The 24,611-nt window shown below is 44.7% G+C and overlaps 1 protein-coding gene across 6 annotated transcripts in view; it reads right to left on the bottom strand.

The window, feature by feature from the left end:
• Window positions 1–8,395: 8,395 nt before the first annotated feature.
• Window positions 8,396–24,611, bottom strand: part of ZNF608 (zinc finger protein 608) — a 106,898-nt gene continuing 90,682 nt past the window's right edge. For 3 of the 6 annotated variants that reach the window (XM_049707167.1, XM_033423713.2, XM_049707166.1), the window contains 7 exons: window positions 19,133–19,220; window positions 16,161–18,615; window positions 14,074–14,491; window positions 13,312–13,484; window positions 11,801–11,954; window positions 9,853–9,934; window positions 8,396–9,288 (listed from right to left, as the gene is read on the bottom strand). In XM_049707167.1, the coding sequence (XP_049563124.1) occupies window positions 9,282–9,288; window positions 9,853–9,934; window positions 11,801–11,954; window positions 13,312–13,484; window positions 14,074–14,491; window positions 16,161–18,615; window positions 19,133–19,220 (3,377 nt within the window). In that variant the 3' untranslated portion in view covers window positions 8,396–9,281. Of the gene's footprint in view, window positions 9,935–11,800; window positions 11,955–13,311; window positions 13,485–14,073; window positions 14,492–16,160; window positions 18,616–19,132; window positions 19,221–24,611 lie in introns of those variants that run through there. The other 3 variants (XM_049707169.1, XM_049707168.1, XM_049707170.1) reach the window with 3 other exon arrangements.

Raw genomic sequence — 24,611 nt, 5'->3', positions numbered from 1 at the left:
TTAGGGGTGGCAGTGGCGACAGGCATCTTTTTCTCCTCCAGTAGAGCCCTACTCAGCAGGTTTCTGAATCCCTTTGTCTCCTTCTGGATGTTCATTGTAGCCCATGACCTGAGGGCCTCACTACCCTAATTCTGCCCCGTCACCAGACTGTCTAGGGGAGAATGAGTTGCTACTGAGTGTGCTCTGAATTCTGCTTAAGTGCAAACAACTGCCTGCCTCCCCCCGTCCCTCTGTCCCGTATAGACCCGCACCCCAGGAGAGCCGGAGAGGACGCCAGGAGAATTTACCAAATCCCACTGGCCTCAAGGAAAGGTTCATTCCCAGACAACAAAACATTCGCCTCCGCCTTCGTTTCCCTTCACAGAACTCTGGTTCTAAGCCATGATCCCCCGCTGTCCCCTTGCATGATCCAGGGGCCCGTTCTCACCCTTCTTAGCCTGAGAAGGTCCTGACAATCTCATCTTCTTGTCCATGATGATTTAGGAGTGAGTATGTGACCCAGTTCTGGCCAAGGAGACGTGACGGGGTATGTTCCAGAGGTGTCCAAGAAACGTTTCTTCCCTCCTAAGAGAGACGCAGACTCAGTCCTGTCCCCTGGACGGGGCTCCTGGAACTCTCGTGGCCATAACAGGAGGGATAAAGGAGGACAAAGCAGGGCTTCCCTGGTGGCGCAGTGGTTGAGAGTCCGCCTGCCGATGCAGGCGACACGGGTTCGTGCCCTGGTCCGGGAAGATCCCACATGCCGCGGAGCGGCTGGGCCCGTGAGCCATGGCCGCGGTGAGAGGCCCGCGTACCGCAAAAAAAAAAAAAAAAAAAAAAAAGAGGACAAAGCAGAGAGTGTTGCAGAGAAGCAGAACTAGTGGCACAGAAGGCTGTGCCTGGAGCTCACCCTGCTCTCTGCCTCATGTTATGGAAGAAAACGCATTTCCTTGTGGTTTAAGGCAGTCTGAGCCACAGTTTCTGTTCCACACAGCTGAAAATATCCAGGTCTACAACCACCCTGCTAGAGATGCCCTCCTCTCCATGATCGTGCCAAGAGGTCAACCCTGCTAGGCTGGGGACTGTACCCCTCTTCCACCTGCCAATAACCAGGCTAGAAACAGACCCCGCAAAATTCAGGATCTGATCTAGAACGAGGGGGTGGGTGGTTGGACTACCTTCCCTGGAGAGTGATAGGGAGATGGGACCACCTTCTGTGTCCAACCTACACTCCTTTAATGATTGCATGGTGCCCAGGATGCCTTGAGCCCCTGCCCCCTGCCACCCTTATTAGCAAGAATTTTTGAATCAAATAGCATATCCTGCCCCCAGCATATACCATCTGGAACAAAGGCCTGCTGAGGCCAAGAAAAATCTAGGCCATTTCGTTTTTTTAGGCTCCCACTACATTAAAATAAAGAAGTAGGGCTTCCCTGGCGGCGCAGTGGTTGAGAGTCCGCCTGCCAATGCAGGGGACACGGGTTCGTGCCCCGGTCCGGGAAGATCCCACATGCCGCGGAGCGGTTGGGCCCGTGAGCCATGGCCGCTGAGCCTGCGCGTCTGGAGCCTGTGCTCCGCAACGGGAGAGGCCGCAACAGTGAGAGGCCCGCTACCGCAAAAAAAATAAAAATAAAAATAAAGAAGTAATTCCAATACAAGAAATCAGTATAGTTTAAATGTTTACATTCTGCAAATGTTAAGTATGTTTCCCATATCCCCTCCTCCCACTTCAGTGTACATAAAATGCTCTAGAAAAGGATCTGGTTATGGAAAATGAATTGAAAGCTGTAGTTTGAAGGTCTTCCTTTTCTCATCTTTTCAGAAGCCCTCTGGGACAGTAAGTATAACATCATTTGGAGCTGATCAAAGGTCTGAATTGGAGATCCTTTCTCAGACTCCCTGATGGTCTCTTCCAGAATCACAAAAGCATCAGCTTTTCCCGGTAACCGGACACCCAAGCACCCATTCCCACCAAGCCTCACTCTTGAATTCTGAGCTTTTAATTATCCAGTGTAGGTGGTAGAGGATTAAAGGTGGCAAGGACCACCACGACAGCCAGAAAAAAAGTAAAAATATTGGCAACTTCTGCCGGCAATGTGCTGAGGCCCCTCCGGGCTTCCAGGTTCCGGGTCTGGGTTGCCACCCAGCTCCTGAAAGACTCTACAGGGCTTTGTCTCATAAAAACTAGAGACAAAGGCTATGTTTCCCTCACTGGCCCCTCTGAAAGTAAGACATACCTCAGAAAAGGAAAAAGCTGGCTAGCTTTTGTTAATTACCTAGGGAGTTTAGGATCCCTTGTCTGAAGCAGCACAGCACAGTGGTCATGAAGCCAGACCATCACTTACATAGCGGCATGAACTCAGACAAAGCACTTTACCTCTGTGCCTCAGTTTTCTCAACTCTAAAGGGGAATAGTAGTTGGGTCGTTACATGCATCAAGTGAATTGTTTTATGTGATGTGTTTAAGAACAGTGTCTAGTGCACAGTAAATCCTATGTAATTATTTATTGTGTTCCGATTACTACCCAGGCAGAAAGGAACTTGTGTTGGGTGGATGGCAGGCAGAACAACGACCTCTCACAGAGGTCTACTTCCTAATCCCTAGAACCCATGAATATGTTGAGTTACATGGCAAAGGGAAATGCAGATTGCAAACGGAATTAAGATTGCTAATCCACTGACCTGACCTTGAAATGAGGATATTATCCTGGATTATCTGGTGGACCCAATCTAATCAAGGATCCTTATAAGACGGAGCAGGAGAGGAAGCAGAGCTGTGATGACAAAGTTAAAAACAAAACAAAACAAAAAGAACGCCTCCATAAATCAGTGGAAAGATGAGTCAATAAATAATGATTCTGGTGCCCCAACTTTTCTGACTAAAGGAATAACGGTTGCTTTAAAACACTGAAGGTAAATAAAATAACTTTCAAGTTTTCTAATAACGGAAAGCATAGTGCCATGTTAAGTCTCCTGGCTTGAAAATGAGGGGGTTCTGATGCCCTTGAAAGATACAAGGTCATGATTCCATCCCTCAAGAGCTCAGTTTCTTGGAGGGATGTGAAACTGGCTTTATTTTGTATGTTAACTTTGATCCACTTTCAGTAGCTGCCCAGAGAGCTGAGCTGAAAAGATGGTGACGGCTCACCCACACATAGCTGGAGAGCCGCAACGATTAGCCATTTCTGCTATAAACTCAGGCAAGGAGTTTCGTCCCACCTGCACCTACTCGAAATTCCATGAGGAGTCAGGATGACCACAGACGGGCCAGGGCCATACACCTGACCAGACCATAAACTTGGACTCTGAACTGGCCCACATTCATGGGCATCATCAGTGTCTTGTATTCATGATGGCCCTGGAGAGCTTTATTTCCTCTCAATTTCCAGGTCTGTCCTGTTTCCTTTCACTTTATTTTCACATGTCTAAGTTAAAAAAAAAAAAAATCTTCACAGAAATGTATGGTGCGTCTGAGAAGCTTCCAAAGTTTATTCCTGTGCATGAATTGAATGGCACTACCTGTGGGAAGGAAAAAATCCCAGCACCTACTTAAGAACGGCTCCTTCCTCCAGGTTTTCTAACTGGAGAGTCTTCACACTGGGGAAAACATAATACGTATTTTAGAGAGCTAGCGTGAGGACTTTTAACAACATACGTAAAGTGTATTTTGCTAACTGATGTGCTGTGAGTCAAATTCGGCCCTCAGACGTGGTTTTTAGACTGAATTCATTTTCAACCTATAAAAACTATTAATTATTAGGTTAAAATCTAGATCATCCAACTCTCTTTAAAAAGCTAAAAGATCTGGTCCAACTTCATCCATGTTGGTCAAATGAGCATCCCCCATTATATTTTCATGGGTTCACCAGGCACCACTGATGCCTTCTGTATCTTCTAAAAGCAACAAAAAACAAGAAAATGCACCAGTCTATCTGTGGGCCAGGGGCTAGGCAGGAGATCTGAATTTCATGACCAGCTGACTGTCACAACTTGGGCTGGGGGTGGGGGTGGGGGGTGTGGTTGGAAACTGCTAGGGACAACTGGTGGGTAGAGGTAGCTGAACATCCTATACGATAAACAGGACAGCCCCCTACTCCCATCGCCCAGCACAGACTTTTCCCGTCCAAAATGTCCACAGTGCCAAGGCTGGGAACCCCTGCTTTAGAGAGTGATTTTGTTAAAAAATAAAAAAGAAACCACAACGGAGGAACTGCTAATAGTGGGTTTCACTCTGTTTTCTCTCCTAAAGTTAACTGAAAGCAAACAACATTTATGACTCAAGCTTTTGCAGGAAGCAGGGGATGGACGACTGTGGTCAGTGACAAAAAAACAGTAATAAATGGCTTTGCCTGTCTTGTCTCTTTTTCAGAGTCAGGGAGGGAATGAAATGACCAGTAATTATCATTTAAACTGCTGTTTTATCCTCCATCAATCAGAGCTATTCATTCTGGTTACTCTCAGACCCTTGGGCTGAAACCACACTAAATCAGGGTCACGGCCAGGGTGAATATGTAAGGCCAGTCTTTTCATTCTGTAAGTGCTAATGACCTGGGCTGAACATCAATGGCAAGTTTCCATGAAAAAGCCATCTGAGATCCTAATCTAGGAACAAATGGTTCTATACACAGAGCCTATTACCTTGTTTTTAATATTCTGTATTCGCTGGGACCACAGCTGTAAACAACTCTTCAGTCTCATTTCTCCATGAAGTTAATTTGCACTGTGTCAGCACTGCAGGCTTTTTGCATATGTTCAGGACAAGCTGATATGAGCAGGCCTGGAATGAATAATGTTTAGTAAAATCAATAAACCCTATTATTAGTCACTAAGGGGACTGATTTTATGTCTATAAAAGTAAAACAATTAGAACCGTATTAATGGCAGATTCATCATAGTAATATAATGGAGCCAAGTAGGCTTGTCTTCTGGGAATCTTTAATTTACCATTCAGTACTGACTATGTACTCAGCCAGAGAAATGGCACACATAATATAAACAAGCTCTGGCCTTTGGCAATTCATGTTGTCATCAGCAGAGACAACACTGTAACAGTAAGGGGAAGAAACAAAACTTCATTCAGTGATTAATGGAAACCAGTCATGAATAATGTTCCAGTAAGAACCTGGAGGGAGAGCCTATTCTAATTGCATTCTGCTTTCGGTCATATATCTCTTTGTATCTATCAGCACTCCTGTTTACTACAGTAGCAGAGTTAAGCACGGTCTGATGCCCATATTTATACTCTACCTATTTAGGCACCTAACTAGAAGTAATTATAAGCCTGGTGCGTAATAAGCATATATCTAGGTGTGTAATAAGCATATATCTAATCATTGTGCAGCTCAGGCGAGATTGGCTTCCCTATGATTTTTTAAAATATTTATTACTAAAGGCAGGAAAATCATCAGGAATCCACAGTATCCCCCAGCCACCACCAGGAACATGATAACACGGCTGGTGAAGATGTAAATTGACCTTAGTTCTGGTCCTGTGTTTCGACGCTGAATTGTTTAGTCAGTTCTAGAACTGGAGCAGCACGTAGGCAACCAAATGTCATACTTTAAACAGTATTCTGAACAGAGGAAACATACTTGTTTAACTGGTATAAGACAAATTACATCAGGTCTTCAAGGACACATCAAGACATGGTCTAAGAACTGAAAAAATGTGATAACTTTAAAAAGCGATGAAAAATAGGTGAAATACGCTGACGTGTAGCTAACACCATAAACAATGTTTGACAAAATTCATAAGAAAAGCCGCTTTCAGGTAGCTTCCAAAAGTAGAGGAAGTATTTTTGATTGCAATTATCTATTCATTTGTGAAGCAAAGGCCCCCAAGTAGGAAAACTAACCAAATTATACCAAGACAAATTCTGTCAACTTAAAGAACCGTCTTAGGAAAAACAAAGGGGGTAGAACTCTTAGTAGTAGTTATAGTAAAATCATTAAAACTTACAGCTGGGATAAAGCATCAACCAGTCCAAACACATGACACACACCCCAACTCTAGGGCTTTGGCTCTGCTTTTGCATCTCACTGCAATGTTCCCCCCACCGGATATGTGCATGACTGCTTCCTCATCTCCGTGAGTGAGGCCTTTCCTGATCACTCTACCTGTATTGGGTTGGCCAAAAAGTTCCTTTGGCTTTTAAGTAAAAATAAATAAATTTTCACCAAGAACTTTGTTGAACAACATATTCACCGTTTTGTTCCACTATCTTCTGCCATTTTTCAGGCAACTTCATAATTCCATCTTCCCCAAATTTTTTACCTTTTTGAGCAAAGAACTCTTCCAGGTGCCTTTTACAGTCTTCCAGGGAATCGAAATTTTTCCCATTAAGAGAATTTTGTACAGATCGAAATAAATGGAAATCCAAAGGTGCAGGGCTTCCCTGGTGGCACAGTGGTTGACAGTCTGCCTGCCGATGCAGGGGACACGGGTTCGTGCCCCGGTCCGGGGATATCCCACATGCTGCGGAGCAGCTGGGCCCATGAGCCATGGCCGCTGAGCCTGTGCGTCCGGAGCCTGTGCTCCGCAACGGGAGAGGCCACAACAGTAAGAGGCCCGCATACCGCAAAAACAAAAACAAAGGTGCAATGTCTGGTGAATATGGGGGATGAATCAGAACCTCCCAGCCAAGCTGTAACAGTTTTTGCCTGGTCATCGAAGAAACATGTGGCCTTCAGTTATCCTGGCAGAAGATTATGCATTTTCTGTTGACTAATTCTGGATGCGTTTCATCAAGTGCTACTTTCTGTTGGTCTAAGTGGGAGCAGTGCTTGTTGGAATTAATGGTTTGGTTTTCTGGAAGGAGCTCATAATAGAGAACTCCCTTCCAATCCCACCAAATACACAACATCACCGTCTTTGGATGAAGACCGGCCTCTGGTGTGGTTGGTGGTGGTTCATTTCGCTTGCCCCACGATCTCTTCCGTTCCACGTTACTGTACAGTATCCACTTTTCATCGTCCGTCACAATTTGTTTTAAGAACGGAACATTTTCGTTACGTTTGAGAATCGCGTGCGTAAATAGTCAAGAAGGTTTTTTTCTCGCTTAACTTAATGTGGAACCCAAACATCAAAGCGATTAACATAACCAAGCTGGTGCAAATGATTTTCAGCGTTTGATTTGGACGTGTTGAGTATGTTGGTTATATCCTGGGTGGTATAATGTTGATTGTTCTCAATTAATGTCTCGATTTGATCGCCATCAACTTCAACTGGTCTACCTGACCGTGGAGCATTGCCCAAAGAGAAGTCTCCAGCATGAAACTTTGCAAACTACTTTTAACACATTCGATCAGTCACAGCACCTTCTCCACGAATCGTTTCTTGTGATTCAGTTGTGTTTTTTACCTTTCTTGAAATAATAAAGCATAATATGCCGAAAATGTTGTTTTTCTTCCATCTTCAATAGTAGAATGGCTACACAAAAATTCACCAGGTTTGATAAGGTTTTTTTTTAATGCACGCTAATATGACAGCTGTCACAATACAATCTAACAAAACTGTTTCGAATGAAGTTAAAGACAACTAAGCGCTACTTACTAGAGCCATCTTACAGGAAAAAACCGAATGAACCTTTTGGCCAACCCAATAGTTACAAACACCCACACATCCCTCATGCCCACTCCCAGACTTTATTTTTCTCCGGGGCATTTATCAACCATCTAACATACTCCACACAGTACTTACATATTTTATTATGCTTACCCCACCTACTAGAAAATGCAAACTCTATGAGGACAGGAATTTTTGTCTGCTTTGTTCATGGCTATATCCCAGCACATGTACAGTGCCTGGGATAAAGTAGGTGCTCAGAAAGTACTTGCTGGGAAGGAGGGAGAAAGGGAGGGGAAAAGGGAAGCAAGGAAAAGGAAAAAAAGTGAGAAAGCAGTTAATTCTGTATGTTCGGCATAACATATGCTAGTAAAACAATTTAATGACAAGTCAAGTTTTCACACATTTTACCTACTGTCCACACGTCACAAGCCTGACATCTTTGGAATATCATTCCATACCACAGAATTTGTAGTGATATTATACTCTGTATTTGAGTAAATACCCAATAAAGATACATATATCTGCTGGATTCAATCCACTTATTTGGTTGTTAAACCTGGGTGTCATATAAGAAAAGTCAGTATTTCTGTACTGTATCTTATGCAATGGACATTCATAATATTAAGGAACCTTTCTTTGGGAATTAGAAATACTATCAGCCAGCTAGAAATAACATGAGACAGACAAGAAGCCATTATATATATTAAAAAAAAAAAACCTTTTTAATTCTGATTGCCAAATTATTTAAGGCGGGTATAAAAAAGGAAAGCATTCAATATACATTTTACATAAAATAAACTAGATTACAGCATAAAACAAGTAACCAGGCAATGGCGTTAAAGTCTCTCTCTTCTAAAACTGGATAATTGTAAACATTAAAAAAAAAAAAAAAAAAGGACTGCAGGACTATTCAAGTAATAGAACAATCACAGATGTCTCTGGTATGCAGGCTATTGGGTTATTTGCCATTCAAGATTATCAAAAATGACACCTCATTATTCACAGATGCTCATTATTTCCCCGTTTTAATCTTTACATTATATACAACACAGTTTTTGTGGTACTGGCAACCCCATGCCTTCCAAAAGTATTTTTTCCACAATACACAAGTACAAACAGCGACTACAGGAACATTTTACACTGATGCATCTTAACAGGAGCCACCAAACAGACATCTAAATTGTACCCAAGTGTCGTCATCACAGTTAGCCTTTCTGAGGGGCTTACGGGAAATATACGAAGGATACGCAAGGTTCAGGCACACTGATACATAACATTATTTATTTACAATTGAAAAGCAAAAGGAAAAGAAAGTAAGCAGCCTTCCGTGGCTAACACTTCTCAATTTGACAAGCACATCTTTTATCTCCTTTACTGAGCAGTTTGCGACCCGGCAGCAGACCCTGTGTGTGCGAGCCTGGTTACTGATACAAAAAGTATAGAATATATATGTGTATGTGTGTGTGTGTGTGTGTGTGTGTGTGTGTGTGCGTGTGTGTGTGTGTGTGTGTGTATATACATATATGTATACGTATATATATATATATATATATAAAACAGAAGTTTAATTACAGCAACATTTGTTACTCTCTGATAAAATCTGTAATTTACAAAAATGAAATGACTGGTTTTTGCCTGCCATTAAGGCATTTCAAATTAACACCATGGAACTGATGTCTGTATAAAGCGCTTCCCCATGTGATCCAGTCACATGACAACGTACATTTCCAATCTTGTTATTCTCTGCAAGAGAAAAGAAAACCTTAGCAGAGGGGTTCCATCCACATTTGACACTGAAAATATGAAAACTGTAAGACCAACAGACATTTTAATTCTATTCAGTCAATGGAACTCAATTCCATAGAAAGTGAATGAACACAAGGGTAATGACAGACAACGTGAAAAATAAATTATTTTCCTTTTTAACACAACTTGAGGGGTAATTGAAAATATCAAAGAACAAACATTACCTTTAGCACTATGGAAATACATTCCTCCATTTGCAACTTCATTTTTAAACATAATAAAACAAAGGGAGTCATGGTGAATTATTTTAACAAAGCAGTGAAGACAACCTAAGAAAGTTTCAACCGTTTAAGACACAGGTCAGTTAATCACTAATGTACATTACAGCTATAAGAATGGAATAGAAGTTGCATGTGAAGCATAGTGGTAAAATAAGCACATTCACTCCAATATCAAACCCTTAGGAGCTAAGTGTTTGGTCTACAAAGCCTACACTTGCTTCCTCCCACCATTAAGATGTCTCTACCTAGGAAACTGATTCAAAACATAGAGGTTCTTTACCTTCTTTGTGCAGGAAACATTCCTGATGCAGATGCCTGGGCAGCCACCTGCTGAGAGGCAACGAGGGCAGCAGAGGTCAAGCCTAATGGGGAAAAAATGCAGGCTTTCTGTGACTTTCAGAAATGTAAAAGTAGATGCAGGCCCAATGGTGAAAGGCTGCAGACCCCGTGAGTAGCCATCTGTCCTTTCGACACACACACATGAAATGTTTCATGCATCGAGGACAGACTACAAACTGCTCGGTCTAACCAGTACCCATCCCTTCATTGAATACTCGGCGGTTTTCTTAATAGCTATTCAAAGTGAATACAGCATTCCATCTCTCTGGCTCTGCGTGGTGCTAAATGGTTTGCACGCATTCCTGAATAGGAAGCTCAGGAGGAATGACAGGTACCAGGTAACAACAGGAATCAAAAGTCACAGTGAATTATAGAAGCGACATTCTATTTGCTTAGAATACAATACTTTCATAATAACTTTTACCACTTTAACGTTTTCCCCAGTGACTGAACACCAATGTATCCCATAAGGTACATGGAATCACTGAATTGAACTTAGAAATAGTCTTAACTTTTACCCTGCAAGAGAAAGGGAGCAGTAAGAGAATGTAATAGCTCCAAATGGCAAGAAGTTGCCTAACAGAAAATTCTTTAGAAAACCATCCCGGAAAGAAATAGAGGAAACAAATGTAAACTTCGGGAAGATGACTCTCTCCTTCTATGTCCTCTATGGTCTCTTTTAACACCACTATTTGACTCCAAGTAACATGAGCTGAATAAATTAAAATGACCCCTTCACGTGGGGACAGCGCTTCCTACTTTTGGAAGTACCTTCAAACATATTATTCTTTGTTATTATTGTTTTCAGACAGCAGAGTAAGAGGCAACTTGGCAGGCACTGCAGACCAAATTGTGTCCTTCCAAAATTCCTATGTGGAAGCCTTAACCCCCCAATGTGATTGTGTTTGGAGATAGGACCTATAAGGAGGTAATTAAGGTTAAATGAGGTCCTATAGGTAGGGCCCTGAACCAACAGGATTAGTGTCCCTATAAGAAGAGATACGAGAGAGTAACTCTCTTCCCCGCCGCGGCCCCCCAGCTCTCCCCATTCACAAAGAGGTCACAGGAGCACACAGCAAGACGGCGTCCGTCCACAAGCTGGGAGGAGAGCTCTCACCAGAAACCAACCATGCTGGCATCCTGATCTCAGACTATAAGCCTCCAGAACTATGAACAGAAATACATTTCTGTTGTTTAAAGCCATAAAAACTGTGGTATTTTGTTATGACAGCCAAAGCTAAGACAGCAAGATCCTAGCAAGTGATCTGCTGGTAAAGACGGTGCCACTCCCCCACCCCTGCCATGAGGTGACAGAGCTAGGACAAATGCTCAACTAAAACATCACAAACTGAAGGTTCCTCACGTCAGTTGCTGTGACTCTTTAAAAATGTTTCTCCTCTTTACTGAAAGAGTCCCAGGAGTGAAGGGCTGGAAGAGTCCCTGGATTAGGTTATAAAAAATGTTGAGCTTGATTACATGACTCCCATTACTTCCACGGGAAAAAGAGCAATTTCAAGGCCTGCAGAGATCAGGGCTAGTCGTTTCACCAAAGCCTCCCACCAACCCTCCCTGTCTGCCACAATTTCCCTGCAGCAGCTATCTGATCTTCTGATTGTTATATTCAGTGCCCCAGACACTGACCACCACCGATAACGTCAACAAGTGACAATTATTAAGTGGTAGCCATTTCACTTCCTAACAGAATACAGAGATGTGGGAATAGCCTTAGTTGTGTCCCAAGGCAATACCAGGAAAGAAGTCTTAAAAACCCTCCCCAGAGTTAATTCACTCAAAGCTCAACCTTTTCATTTGAAGACAAGGAAGGCAGTTTTGGCAACTGTTTTCCAAAGCAGGATGAACAGAGGCACAAGTAAGACAGAGCTGCTGACCTTGGAAAGGGTCGTATTGCCCAGGGATGAGTGGGTACCCCATGCCCACATGGGTGTGGTGGTGTGTATGCAGGTGCCGCTGGCCGAAGGGGGAGTGGCGGTCCCTCTCCCTCTCCGCTTCCCGCTCTCGCTCAGCTGAAGCCTTTTCCACAGGCTGCAACAGAAAAGAGAGAGATTCCCCCCTTAATCCTCTGAACAACAATCCGGAGGAGCGCAGGAAACCACCTTGCTCCCTTTGGCAACAGGTGCTAACGATTAAAAAGTAAATACACAGACACTTAAAATTCTTTATTAATGGAAGATCATTTCAAAAGACATGCATTAGTTTCCACTGGAATTGCGCCAACACTACAGTACTGCTCCCCGCCAAAGCAGCATCAATGTTTTCCTCAAATGATTGAAATAAGAGGACCTCTCTCATCTCACTCATAATTGCAGGTTTAGAATCGACCCAATTTCTTCCTAGAAACAACTTGCACATGGGGATCAGGAGAAGAAGGAGTTGTAGAGATTTAAGGTCAAGTTTTCTGATTACTCTTCTATATTAATTACAATTTGTGAGGGGACTATATCTCACAATTTTAAGCCTATCTTTATACTTACCTCCACTAAGAACATACATCCTAATATTATATGTTAATATCAAGCAAAGCAAATCATTGCCCTACGCCTCCGGAAGTATTCCAAAATCTCTCCATCTCTGAACACTCAGAGAAGCTCCAGTTCTCCCAAATCATACTTTGGTTAAGGATCGTGGGTTTCCGAGACATTTTTACCCACTAGAACTTAACTACTCTTTCGCTAAAGTTCTTTTTCTTACTTGAAAACAATCTTCGCACTAGGAGTACTCTTAGGAAAGGAGTCATGAATCATCTTTCCCGGTTTCTTTACAGAGTCTCAGGTAGGCACACTCAGACGCACATTACAGTGCCCATATTTTAATTTATTCCGAACTTCTCTTTTCTAGGCAAGAACTACCACATCCTTTGTATTTTCTCTCTTCCCAACAGTCTCTAGGACTAGCAATTGCACTTTTCTGGGGGAGGTGGGTGTGTGGGAGTGGAGCCGTCTTTCACAAAGACACAGGTCTGAATCACTTCCGCAGAGCTACAGGGATGTGTGGAGGAGTCAAGGTCAAAGCAGAAGAGACAGCCGCCACTCCTTAGCCAAGTGACTCACTCTGGCACACGAGTGCGACACAAATATTTCGCGCCCAAGGTTGGTTCCTATGAATTTAAATGTCTGGCTAACAAGCATCCTCCTGGGTAAGCAAGGTATAGATTTTCCAACAGAAAAGACTGCTGCTACCTTACACGCTTTCACAATTTTTCCCCCATGTATGAAAGCATCTTATTTTTTAACATGCCATTCTTTCCATATTAGACTAAAACAGCACCCTGAAATCACAGCTGGGTTCCAAAACCATTTATATTTCAAGACTGTTCTCTAGCTTGTCTGCTTTTCTCCCCCTGAAACATAGTACTTGTTAGTGATGACAAAAGGAGGCATACAGCGGGAGACTTGCTGTGGTACTGGCTGGCGTGCTGGTGGAGCAAATCCAGTGCTTTCGATTCAGTGGTTGTTTTCGTGGTGATGCTAGGGCTGGTATTGACCTTCTCTGCCTCTTCTCTCCCTGACATCTTCCCGTAAACAGGGTAATGAAATCCTGGCGAGAGATAGGCCCCTGCAGATACACAACAAATGCCACATCAAGTTACAGACGACATCTTAAAAAAAAAACCAAAAAACAAAAACCATTTGGATGACATGAATTTGGGACAAGAGTCGGAGATCTTCAAGTAGGAAATATTGCATTAAGAATGGGCTACGTCATCGTTAAACTGTATCTAGGTTCTCCGATTCTCTTCTCCCAGTTAATTCATCCTGATGATCAGAGGTTTCTAAAAAGAAATGAGCTTCCAGCCATTTCATATGTTTATGTGTCCGTTTAACTCCAAGGAACAGTAACTGTTATGATTATGACAGTAAGTGCTCAGAATATTTTCCTAGGCCATAAAGTATCTGTCAGTCTAATGGCTGCAGCAGACCATCAGAGCCTATGGAAACTAGAGCTAAGGACCCTTGACATTTCGTCTAAAAAATGAAAAATCTTCCATGAAATCCATTTCATCTTTGGGACTTCTTTAAGTAGCATTAAATACAAGCCAAACAAAGGTCACTCTTGAAGCATCTAATTTATCCTGAGTTTTAAAATAGCTAGTATTTGAACACAGCCTCTTCCCTCCAATACAGTGAGAACCCGTGACACGTACCAGGGTAACTGTGCATTAGGACGGGAGAAACAGCCCGGTATGCAGGGTGGCTGGGGTCATACATCTGCGGGTAAGGGTAAGCATGCAAGTACTGTATGTAGGACTGATGCTGACTCATGGGGGAGGAGACGGCCACTCTGGCTCCCCGAGAGTCCTTCCAGTTCACGGGAGTCTTGCGATCATCGTTTTTCAGCTTGCTCTCATCCAAGGATTGAGAATCAGGACGCTTGGCCTCTTTGGGCTCCTCTTTGATGCTCGTTAACGATACGGGAAGGCTGGGCACACCACCCTCTTTGTTGGGGGTTTTCCTGGGACTATCCTCTTTTAGTTTCTTCTCTCTATCGAGTTCTTCTGACTTTTGCGGGTCTAGGTATTTGGGTTGGTATACATAATGATGCCACGTCCTTGAATCTGGATCCTGATTTTGGGGGAAAAAAGAAGACATGTTTCAAAATTTCAATTTTCAAGAAAAACTCATTCATCACCATGACAGCACGATTACTATGACTTCTAAGTGAACATTTATTTATATGCTCGCACTGCGCAACGAGCTTTACCGTCTCCTCTTACAGAGGAATAATGTCTGAGGTAGGCATCATGAATAATCCCTTTTACAGAAGACAAAAGCTAAGTTTTTCAAGCTCAAGTAATATCAGGGTCACACCGCTGCCCAGTTCGTGGAGCTGAGCTTCAAAACTTAGCTCCGCTGGAATTCAGAGCTGGGCTGTTAAGGTCAATTCTTAACATTAGGTAACATCCTCAGACATATTTAATCTAACCTCATTTTCCTTTTAACATCTCACACAGGTAAAAAGAATTCAGAAAACTCAAGCTGATAACAATGTTTTACTTACTGTTTAAGTAAGTTTTACTATAGTTTAAGTAATTATTATATCAATTTACATCATTTAGAGGGGAAAACTCTTGGTTTCCTAATACATTTTCTTCACCTACTGCAGCTGAGGCTTAATATAACTGCATCACGTCTCATTATGTGCTAACACCTTAATCAAAATTAAAAATTAACAGGACACATTATGGCTTTTCTACCAGGAAACAAAGGCATCCATAAACCTCCCAAATTGTATAGTTCTAATGCAGCCCTGTGAAGTCACAGCTTGATTCGAGCCTCCAGAAATGGGGAAACCGAGGGTCCTTAAATGGCCTTTGTGACCTGCCCATGCCATTCATGATATAAACCCACTGGGTATCTGGGGTTAAGGCCCAACTCTGGGACAGAAATGAGCATGAAGAAAGGATTCTGTTGCTCTGATTCACCAGGGACCTCTAAGCCCCCCTCCCTCTCAGTGGGGGCTGGGATGCTGGGAAATACCAGAATTCATACTCGTGGGACTGCAGCTGAGTCAGGACATCTGAATTGTGACAGAAAGTGCTGGCACATGCGTGGTTTCACGGTGACCGATTTTCAGGTGTTGTCACATTTAACCTCAGACTGGCTGACCGGGGGGGCTCTGGGGTGACTGCCTGAGGCCCATCCGCCCAGACTCCCCGCTCTCCTCACAAGCGAGAAGCTCTGAGCTCTGCCCTGGGGTCCTTAATGTAGAACGTAAAACGGAACTCTAGGCACCTCAAGACACCCCGAGTTTCATTAAAAAGATGAGTGGGAAATGTGAATTTAAGGTCGCCATCTTCATATGCCCAGAAGATGCCAAAATGAATTTGAAAATGTAAAAGAACAAATTGTTTGAGTGCTCAGACTCAGAATCTCAGAGTTAGAAGAGAACTCAGCCACTGTGGGGTAGAATTCCCTCACTCTGGACTCAGAAAGAAGTGAAGGGACCTCATCAGAGTCAGTTAGTTAACGGCAGGGAACATGAGTCTGCAAAGCACATGGCCAAGGTTCTTTTCACTACACAACATGACAAGGAAACAGTGAGCGATGTACATTTCAGAGGTACACAAGAACTCCCGAGAATTCATTGAAAATATTTTTCAGGAGAAGAGGAATCCAGCCTAAGGAGCCCTTGGGTGGACTTCCTGTGAAGAACTCTTAACCAGATCAAGCCCAGCCACGTACAAGCCTCAGACTGCTCTCTCCCTGTGGGGACCACACTCCACAATCTTACTTGTTTAAATCTCGAGGTTGGGTCTACACCTGTCTGCTTCATAGAGTCCATGACAGATTTCATTTCTACAGCTTCCTTAATAAGCTGGTGGTTTTCCATCTGCTTAGCTTTGAAGCTGTCGGCCTGAAGCTGCTGCTGGTGATTGGAGAGAAGCTGTGATTTACCTGTCTCCTCAGATTTATTAGGCACTGACGGCCCTAGTTTAGAATGGGTTTTGTTAGGCTCCGGAGTAGAGGGAGCTTTTGAGATTGTGGCCGATGGCATGTTTTTCTGTTTACTGTCCTCTTTGCCCAGCTCTTTCAAGGGGAGCTCATTTTTCCTTTCACAGTCTCCTCTCCCAGTTTGGGCCATTTTCTGCTCTGCCAGCCTCTGGTCCTCATAGTACTTCTCATACTGCTGTCTATAGGCAGGGCTGGTGGCCATCAGAGATTTCTGGTCCATATAGAGCCCGTAGGCATATTGGCCATAATACAGTGACTGAGCCAGGGCCGGGTGTCTCTGCGTGATCACCGATTGGTGCTGAGGCTGTAGGGATGCAGAATTATGGTCCACTTTCTTGGCCTCGAGCTGCTCTGCCTTGTCTTTCTTATCTGCATCTTCCTCAGACTCCTTCTTGATCTTCATCCCCTGCGCACCCCCGCTGTTCCCAGCTACAGGGGCACCGACCTGCCCAGGGTGCATGTAACTCGGAGAATAATAAGGATCGTAGCCATGGTAATAGGGAGAGTGGGACTCTTTCATCTGAGATGATTGTGCTGTCGTTGAAGAATGCCCTTTTACAACACCGTCCTTACTGGAAAGGATATCTGAAGGGGAACTGGCCTTGGACCTCACGCCCTCCGACCTGCTGTCAGAACCGCCGTCATCGGCAGCATCAGAGATGTCCGAGTAGGCAGGGCTGCTCGTCTTGGCTGCGGAGCTCTCGGCCCCATTCTGGGTCAGCACGTGCAGCGGGGCCACGGGCGCCTGCCCGTTCACCAAAGCGCTGCACTCCATCCTCGAGGCACTCCCGATGGAAGGGCTGGGAGCGTTGTCGGTGAAAGTGTAAACCTTATCAGCCTCGGCTTTGATACTGGCCATCCGGCTCTCTTGTGACTCGGACAGTCCGTTCGCCAGCCCTTCATTCTTGTTGAGGTGGTCCTTTAAAAAATGCCCAGATACATCTCTGCCAGCCCCCTTGGCGTCCTCTAGTTTGCCCAGCTTCGCATCCGTTTTCGGGCTCCCCGTCTCTTTCCCTTCTTTGTCCTTCAGCTTCCGCTTCTCCTTTTTCTTTTTGTCTTTGAGCGACACGAGAGCTGGGTTCACGGTGACGGGCTCCCCCATAATCGTGGGCTTTGGCTGAATGGGCTTTAACGGAGGACTCTTTGGTGTGGCCTGGACCGCCGTGGTTGTGAGGGAGGGCAGTCCGGGTATGGTCCCCGTGGTGGTGCCCGTAAAGGCTGCAGTGGGAATTGCGATTAGCTGTGGCGGCGTTGGGGCCGGAGCAGGGGCAATGGGCCGGGCACTTTTAAGCTTAGAGAGGTTTTTGTCCATTTTGCAACTGTTGGCTTTTTTGCCCTTTTCTTTCTCTCCCAAATTTCTCTTGTCGATTAAGCCTTCTGCTTCCAGTTTGGGCATTTCGGCAGCCAAACTGCCGTCTGCTGCCGAGCAGCTGTCTACGGTGGCCGTCATGTTGGAGATGACGGGAAGGTTGTTGAGGTCACTGTTGAGGCCCTTCTTTTTGCCTGAATTCTTCCCAGGCTTCGATCCAATAACAGAGCCCGGGCCATTGCTCATCAGCTCTCTCTTCCCCTTGGGGGTTCCGGGGGGGTTCCCCGAGCCAGGGGACACTGGCGCCTTCACCTGCTCGTAAGTCGATACACTCGTGCTTGGCTCGCTGCATTCCAGCGCCACGTTGCTCAAGGCCTCCTCACAGTCCGAGATCTTGCCCTCGCTGTCCGGTTCGAACTCCAGCTTGTTCTCTGGGTCTAAGTGGGCGTGAGCCTGGTGGTACCTGAGGCCGTTGATGTGCTTGTACTTTTTGTTGCAGTTTGGGTGCGGACAGTCAATCAACACGGGAGAAGAGCAGCCCTGGTCCAAAAAAGTCGTCTCTGGTTTCCCTTGAGGGGTGGTGGGAGTGCTTCTCGAATTTGTGCGGACACGCTTCCCGGGCTTACTGTCCTCGGAGCTGGAGTTCAGGTCTAGCTCCATCGGAGGCTTGTTTTTCCTTTTGTTGGTGGAGGAGGGGCTGGCTTTGATGTCCTCCGCAGCACAATTCGGGGGTGTCCTTCGCCCGCTGGCATTAAGGCTGCCCCGCCTCCCTTTCCCATTGGCCCCCCCTCTGTTCTTGTTCTGCAGCCCTCTGGACTCTGTGAAGCTGGCCTCCGAGCCCGGGGCAGCTGCGGTAGACCTCGCTCTTTTCCCCCGGCCCCGGCCCCCTCTCATCTCCAGGTCGCTGGTCGGTGACTCACAGAACCTAGGGAAGCAAGTAACAGATGTCAAAACGAGCATCCCCAAAGGAGCCAAGTGAAATCACAAGGCACGCAATGCAGCAAAGAGCAGGCAACACCCCAGCAGCTTGAGGGCTGGGCCCAGATAAAGAAAAGTCACCCGATTCTTCCACTGACAATTTCAACACCTGAGAAAGAACAGGCTTCCAATGGCTTATGTTCTTCCTCAGAAAACCAGCTCGTGTAGCTAAGTTTCCAATCCAGTTCAAATTCCCATATTGAGAAAAAGAAAACAAAGGAGAAAGAGAAGGGGGCAGGAAGTAGTGATCTCCCTACAAAAAAGCAACCCAGCATCTGCATTTTACTGTATTCAATCCTGAATTGCTCATTGCTCTTTTGCCTGGTTTCAATTACAAACTGACTTCTATGTATTATTAATCTCTCTCTGTAGTCTCCTTGCAAAGAGAGGATGGGGGAAGGAGAGGGCAAGAAGAGGAAGGAGGAGAGGAAAACAGAGCCTGAAATCAAAGGCTCCATGCCTACCTGGGAGGGGCCCAGTCGTGCTTGGTGCAGTCCAATAAGGTCCCTACATAAGTTTTGTTCCTCCACGTGACATTGACCACTAGGACACCTGCAGGAGTGGGGAATGAAGATGGACCAAGGTTAGCACAAATTACCCTATTTCCAGTTCATTTATTATTACTGTTCTTTTTACCAGCAAAGCTCTATTCTCATTTGCTTTCAAAAGCTGTGGTTTGCATTCTTCCTCTTTCTGGTTTCAGTGACCTCAAGCAAAAACCCACAGGAAATCATGTGTGTGTGTTCACAAGCATACGCGCGTGGTACAAAAGGGTAAGGGCTGCGTGTGAGAGTGTAATCAAGATGCTGCTGACAGAAGGAAATGGTTTTTGCCATGTCCTGCTGTAAAACAGCAACACTCACCTCTTAATTTTTCTATTATTACACATAATTGCTTTCGTTTGGCAAGCAGCCAACAAAAACTAAGCCCCAGTTACCCGTGCTTAAACCAGAAGGTGACTGAAAGGGATCGGTTTTGCTTCCAATTCAGCAATATAAAATAACAGTGATTTTTATTTAGGAAAAAAATGATGCGCATGCACAAAAATAGGTCTAGAAGGGGGGAAAGCGGGAGCTTGGAGTTCAGATAGCAGACAATCAGCTATGATTTCTCTTTCCTAATCCTCCCCTCTCTGGCTTTGTGAGACAAGAATCAGCCTTGGTATGGTATCTGTTTCACTGTTTGGTATTGTTTCATATTAAGGACTCCTAAAATAGCCCTCTTAAGAAAATAAATGTGCACAATAGGTTTGCTCTTGGGGTTATCTTTAGAATCAACTTTAGTAAGCATTTGCCACAGAGGATTAGAAAAAAAAAAAACAACAACAACCTCAAAACCAACACACTTGTTTCCTGCAAGCCATTCTGCTTTTCCCAACTGCTTTGCAGACAGACAATTTAATTTAGCGCTGCATCTGTGAATTACTAAACTTAAGTGCACTTAGTATACCAAATGTCACAGGGAAACAAAATATAACATCCTCTTTATTTCTCTAGAGGACAAGTGCCGTGTTTTTTTAAACTCACTCCTTTAAAGCATACAGTAAAAGGACCTAGATTTTCAGACACACATAAAATATTAGGGTAAAGAAATAAAGTATTTAAGTGTGTCTTAGTTTCTATAAAGCACCACTCCCCCTTCTTTCTTGGAAACACCAAGGGGCAATACTCAAAGTCTATTTCTAGCCGGTTTACTCGCTTGCTCACTGCCGTTTTGAATTCTGCAGAAAATCTGTACTGAACTCCTTTGTGGCAAGGGACACCTCACAAGGTAAGACTCATTTCCTTGGGAATGTCTTTAACAGCAGGTAAAATATTTGCATCGTTGGGACTCATAGTGGGGAAGAAAGGATTTCTTTCAAAAGGCCCAAAAAGAGATTTAAAAATTGTTTCCCATATGGTCTGTGTTACTATTACTTAGGTGACAGCTGAACTTACTCACTATATCAGTGGGGGGCGGGGGGGGGTTGAGAGGGAGTTAGCACGAAGCAAAGCAAGCATTTCCTCAAATCATAGTTGACTCCATTCTAATTCCTTCAGGGAAAAAAAAAATTAAAGCCATTGAGTATAAAAATTCTTATTGAGATGAGAATCGATGGTAATTAGGCATTTGGTCAAAATGTGCACAAGACGGAACAATTGGAGGAAAGGATTCTTTATGAGCACATCCCTTCAGGAAAAGGGAGCGGGTGGGAGACAAGGCGAAGGGGAAGACGAGCTGGTTTTCTCATCATCTGCTCTCTGGGGCACTGTGTGTGGTGTCAAAGACCTTTGCAGCTGCTTAAAATTCTTTAGCATGTCAGCTATATTTACAGTGCAGGAATCTATCTGTAGTGCCAGAAGGGTACTGCATTTTAGCTTTAGACGCAATAGGCTGAAACACCGCGTTCCAGAGTCCCTGATGTAGCACAAATGTATAATTAAAATTGCTTGAAAGGAAACATGAAAGAAACAACAAACCCTCCATTCTTACAGTAATAAAATTAAAAACAGGAAAAGTCTGCACAGACACTTAACATTTGTCTGCAGTGAAAGGCTTTTGTTATTGCCTTTCCCCAAAGGGTTTCGCGTTTCCAGCAAATGATGGCCGCGGATTGGCCGACGCCTGCTGGGAACGCCGGCGTCTGATTGGCTGAGCCGAGGGCGGCCGCCCGGACCAGCGAGGCAGCAGCCTGGGATAAAGGAGCATCATCGCCAGGGGAAGAGGCGGCCGCGGTGGCGGGCTCGCCACGAGGCGAGGGCGCGCTCCCTGAGCCGGGGCTCTCCTGGGGACAGAGGGCTGCCCAGCTCCGTAAATCAACGCGGGCTGATCCGTGTGTTGAAAGGCTACTTGTCCGCGTGACCGTGCTGGCTTTCCCAGCACGACCCACACTGCGCAGCTCCACGCACACACATCACGCCAGCCGGCTCACAACCGTCTCAGCATCAAATTCCTGGTCTCGGAACAGGACAAAGGGAAACGTGGGGGCCGGAGAGAAGGACGGGACCCCAACACAAAGTTAATCGTTGGTTAGGTGGGGTTATCGGGTGAAGCTGTCACATGGGAGAAACTCAAGTTGAAACTTCCACACTGCAAAACTATTCCCATCGCCTGACACTATTTCTTGAAGCCACACTCCTATCTAAGTACAAGTGACAGTATTATAATCATTATCATTCTGAAAAAGAAAAAAATAGTGTATTTTCAACTTCAAAGGGCCTCAATAAGTCAGCCTAATTTTCCTAGAATCCCTCTATATTTTAAAAAATGTTCAAAATAAATGCTCTACTCCCTGGAAGATTTTGAACAGTTTCTTAATTAAATACGTGTGCTTGGTCTATTTTTCTTTATATGCACAGTCCACAATGTCACGTAATATTTATGTCTGCCTAGAATTCACGTGCGAATACACGCACGCACATGTTTACGCAGCCAAATCTGCTCTGTATTGGAATGAAGGCTTAAGGAATGCTTCTCATATAAACTACAAAGTGTACTGTTTCTTTGTCAGGAAGTCTATGTTTAGACAACATCCTATTGTGAGGGGCCAAGTACAAAGGTAATGTTTAGTTCTAAAAGATATAAACGGCTTATTATTTTGGAGTCACAGCATCTTGAACACTTTGTAACCCATGGCCATATAAAGCAGACTATACTTTTTTAAAGGCATAAATGCCCAACATGAACATGAGTCCTTCAGAAGCCCAAATTTGAATTTTATAAACCTGGGCATGGTTACTTTTCTCACTTATCATATATAAACTAAAAACAAATGTACATTTATTCCAAAAAGAGTTAATATTTCTCTAACTACACACTTATTCCTTCAAACATCTGGGCAATTTGCAAGGTGCTGGGGACACTCTGTACAAGTCCTTTTCATCTTTATCTTCTCAGGTATCCCACCAGATTTATCATCTTCCCTTCCCACCCACAGACTGGGCATCATCTTTCTCAAAATGCTAATAATGCCTGCCCTGTAACACTTTAAATTTGAAAAACATCTTCAGATTATCACCAATAAAGTAAAAATAAAGCTGAAGAGAGCAACAGATGGTTTGGGTGCGCTTCCCACACAGGGTTTTCTTCTTTGTATTAAGGGTATGGTCTTAGATACTGGTACACAATCTAAGCTGCTGCCGCCACAAAGCATATTACCTACTGGACACTTAGTAAGAAGGTGGCCTGTGTTCTATAACCTGAGCCCTTTCCTTACCTCTATAAAAGCCAAAAGAGCCCTGAGATCCCACAAGGATTCCACATTCACAGTGTTCTCTTATCTCCTCTGTCAATACTTTGCAGTTAAGTGTTCCCAGAGAGATGGTCAGGCCCATTAAGCATTTATTGCGCATCTACAGGGTATACAACACTAGGAACCTATCTGGTGCTACAGAATCAACCATGTTTTTTGCCTGTAACTCCATACAAACTCTATACTTTTAAGAGTCTGCAAATTTGTAGCCGAACATAGGGATACCCTGTGTTCCAGAAGTGGAAGTACGGTTTGCATATTACCCATACTAGAGAGTAGGCCCCTTAATCGATCTCATTAAACTAGACCCAGGATGTGACTTTCATAGTAACCGCCCTGCCCACAGTCCCTGCTCAGAGGGTAGTCTCAGGAGACTAGGCTCCTAGACCACTTATCCTAACCCTGGCCTCCTCTGACTGTTCCAGTGATGGGCAACTGAAGCAGAGGTAACTAAACAAGGATGTGCTTTGGGAATCTGAGCTAGTGGTATAGAAGGGAAAGTTGATAACAAGAGTAGAAACCTGTAGGTCACAAGCTACTGAAGGGAGAGAGGACCATGATGGAGACAAGGATATAACAGCTATGAGACAGAGGCCAATGGGTAGTGCAAGGCCCTCATATTTGTGTGTCCCTTTTCCCGCCTACTTCATCACTGACGGGGTGGAGGTGGGGGGGGGGGCGGTGTCTCACCAGGACCTAGGACTGTCCTGATATTTTCCAGTCATCTTGTTAAAAAGTTGTCCCTGGGCTTCCCTGGTGGCGCAGTGGTTGAGAGCCCGCCTGCCGTTGCAGGGCCCGTGACCCATGGCCCGTGACCCATGGCCGTGACCCATGGCCTGTGACCCATGGCCGCTGAGCCTGCGCATCCGGAGCCTGTGCTCCGCAACGGGAGAGGCCACAACAGTGAGAGGCCCACGTACAGCAAAAAAAAAAAAAAAAAAAAAAAGTTGTCCCTGGTTCTGAACTACAATCTGTCTTTGAACACCTAGGTCCTGGCTGTGCCTTCTGATACCCTACAGACAGTCCACTTGACAGCCTTTCACCCACGCAAGGTCGATGACCATGTCGATATTCCCTTTGCCTCCAATTGCCCTCTTTTTTCCCCTCCAGCATAAACAAGTTTCTTCAACCATTCTTGTTATCACACTTTTAATTGCCCTGGGGAAAAAAACCTTTACAGATGGACTTGACCAAATCCCCAAGGAAAGTTCAGGTTTCTAATGAATCAGGACCAAGCAGAGACCAAGTCTAACGTTCTCTCTTCTATGAATCCTCTCCAGACACACAGACCATGCATACCGCCAGAAAACGGCCACTCCCTCCCGAGTCCCCACTATGCTCCATCCAAGTCCTCTCCCCAGTGGATCTCCCCAGAATCCATGGTTTCCCTGAGTCCACAGCTAGGCACTTTCTCAGCCTCCTCCCTACTGGTTAGACGTGCTCCTGTCCCTCAGTTCTATGAAAGGCAAGTGAACCGATAAGTGCCACTGCCAGGCCTGACCCAGAAGCATCTCCTGTGCATGTGCCTCAGACCTCTTCACCTTCCTGGCTCGCTGGCATGGAGACCAGAGCAACCCGGAAGGCCACAGAAGATGGCAGAGCCTCCTTCAGCTGGGACCCTATGACTAGGAGAACCCGCATCCAACAGGAAGACCGAATTCACTCCATTAGGTGAGCAGCAAATAGACTCTTACTGTTTGAACACTGCGGAG

Source organism: Orcinus orca, chromosome 3 (assembly GCF_937001465.1).
Source record: "Orcinus orca chromosome 3, mOrcOrc1.1, whole genome shotgun sequence".
NCBI classification, from domain to species: domain Eukaryota; kingdom Metazoa; phylum Chordata; class Mammalia; order Artiodactyla; family Delphinidae; genus Orcinus; species Orcinus orca.
The sequence above is the reverse complement of the archived record's forward strand: the minus strand, read 5'-3'. Positions and strand labels throughout refer to the sequence as shown.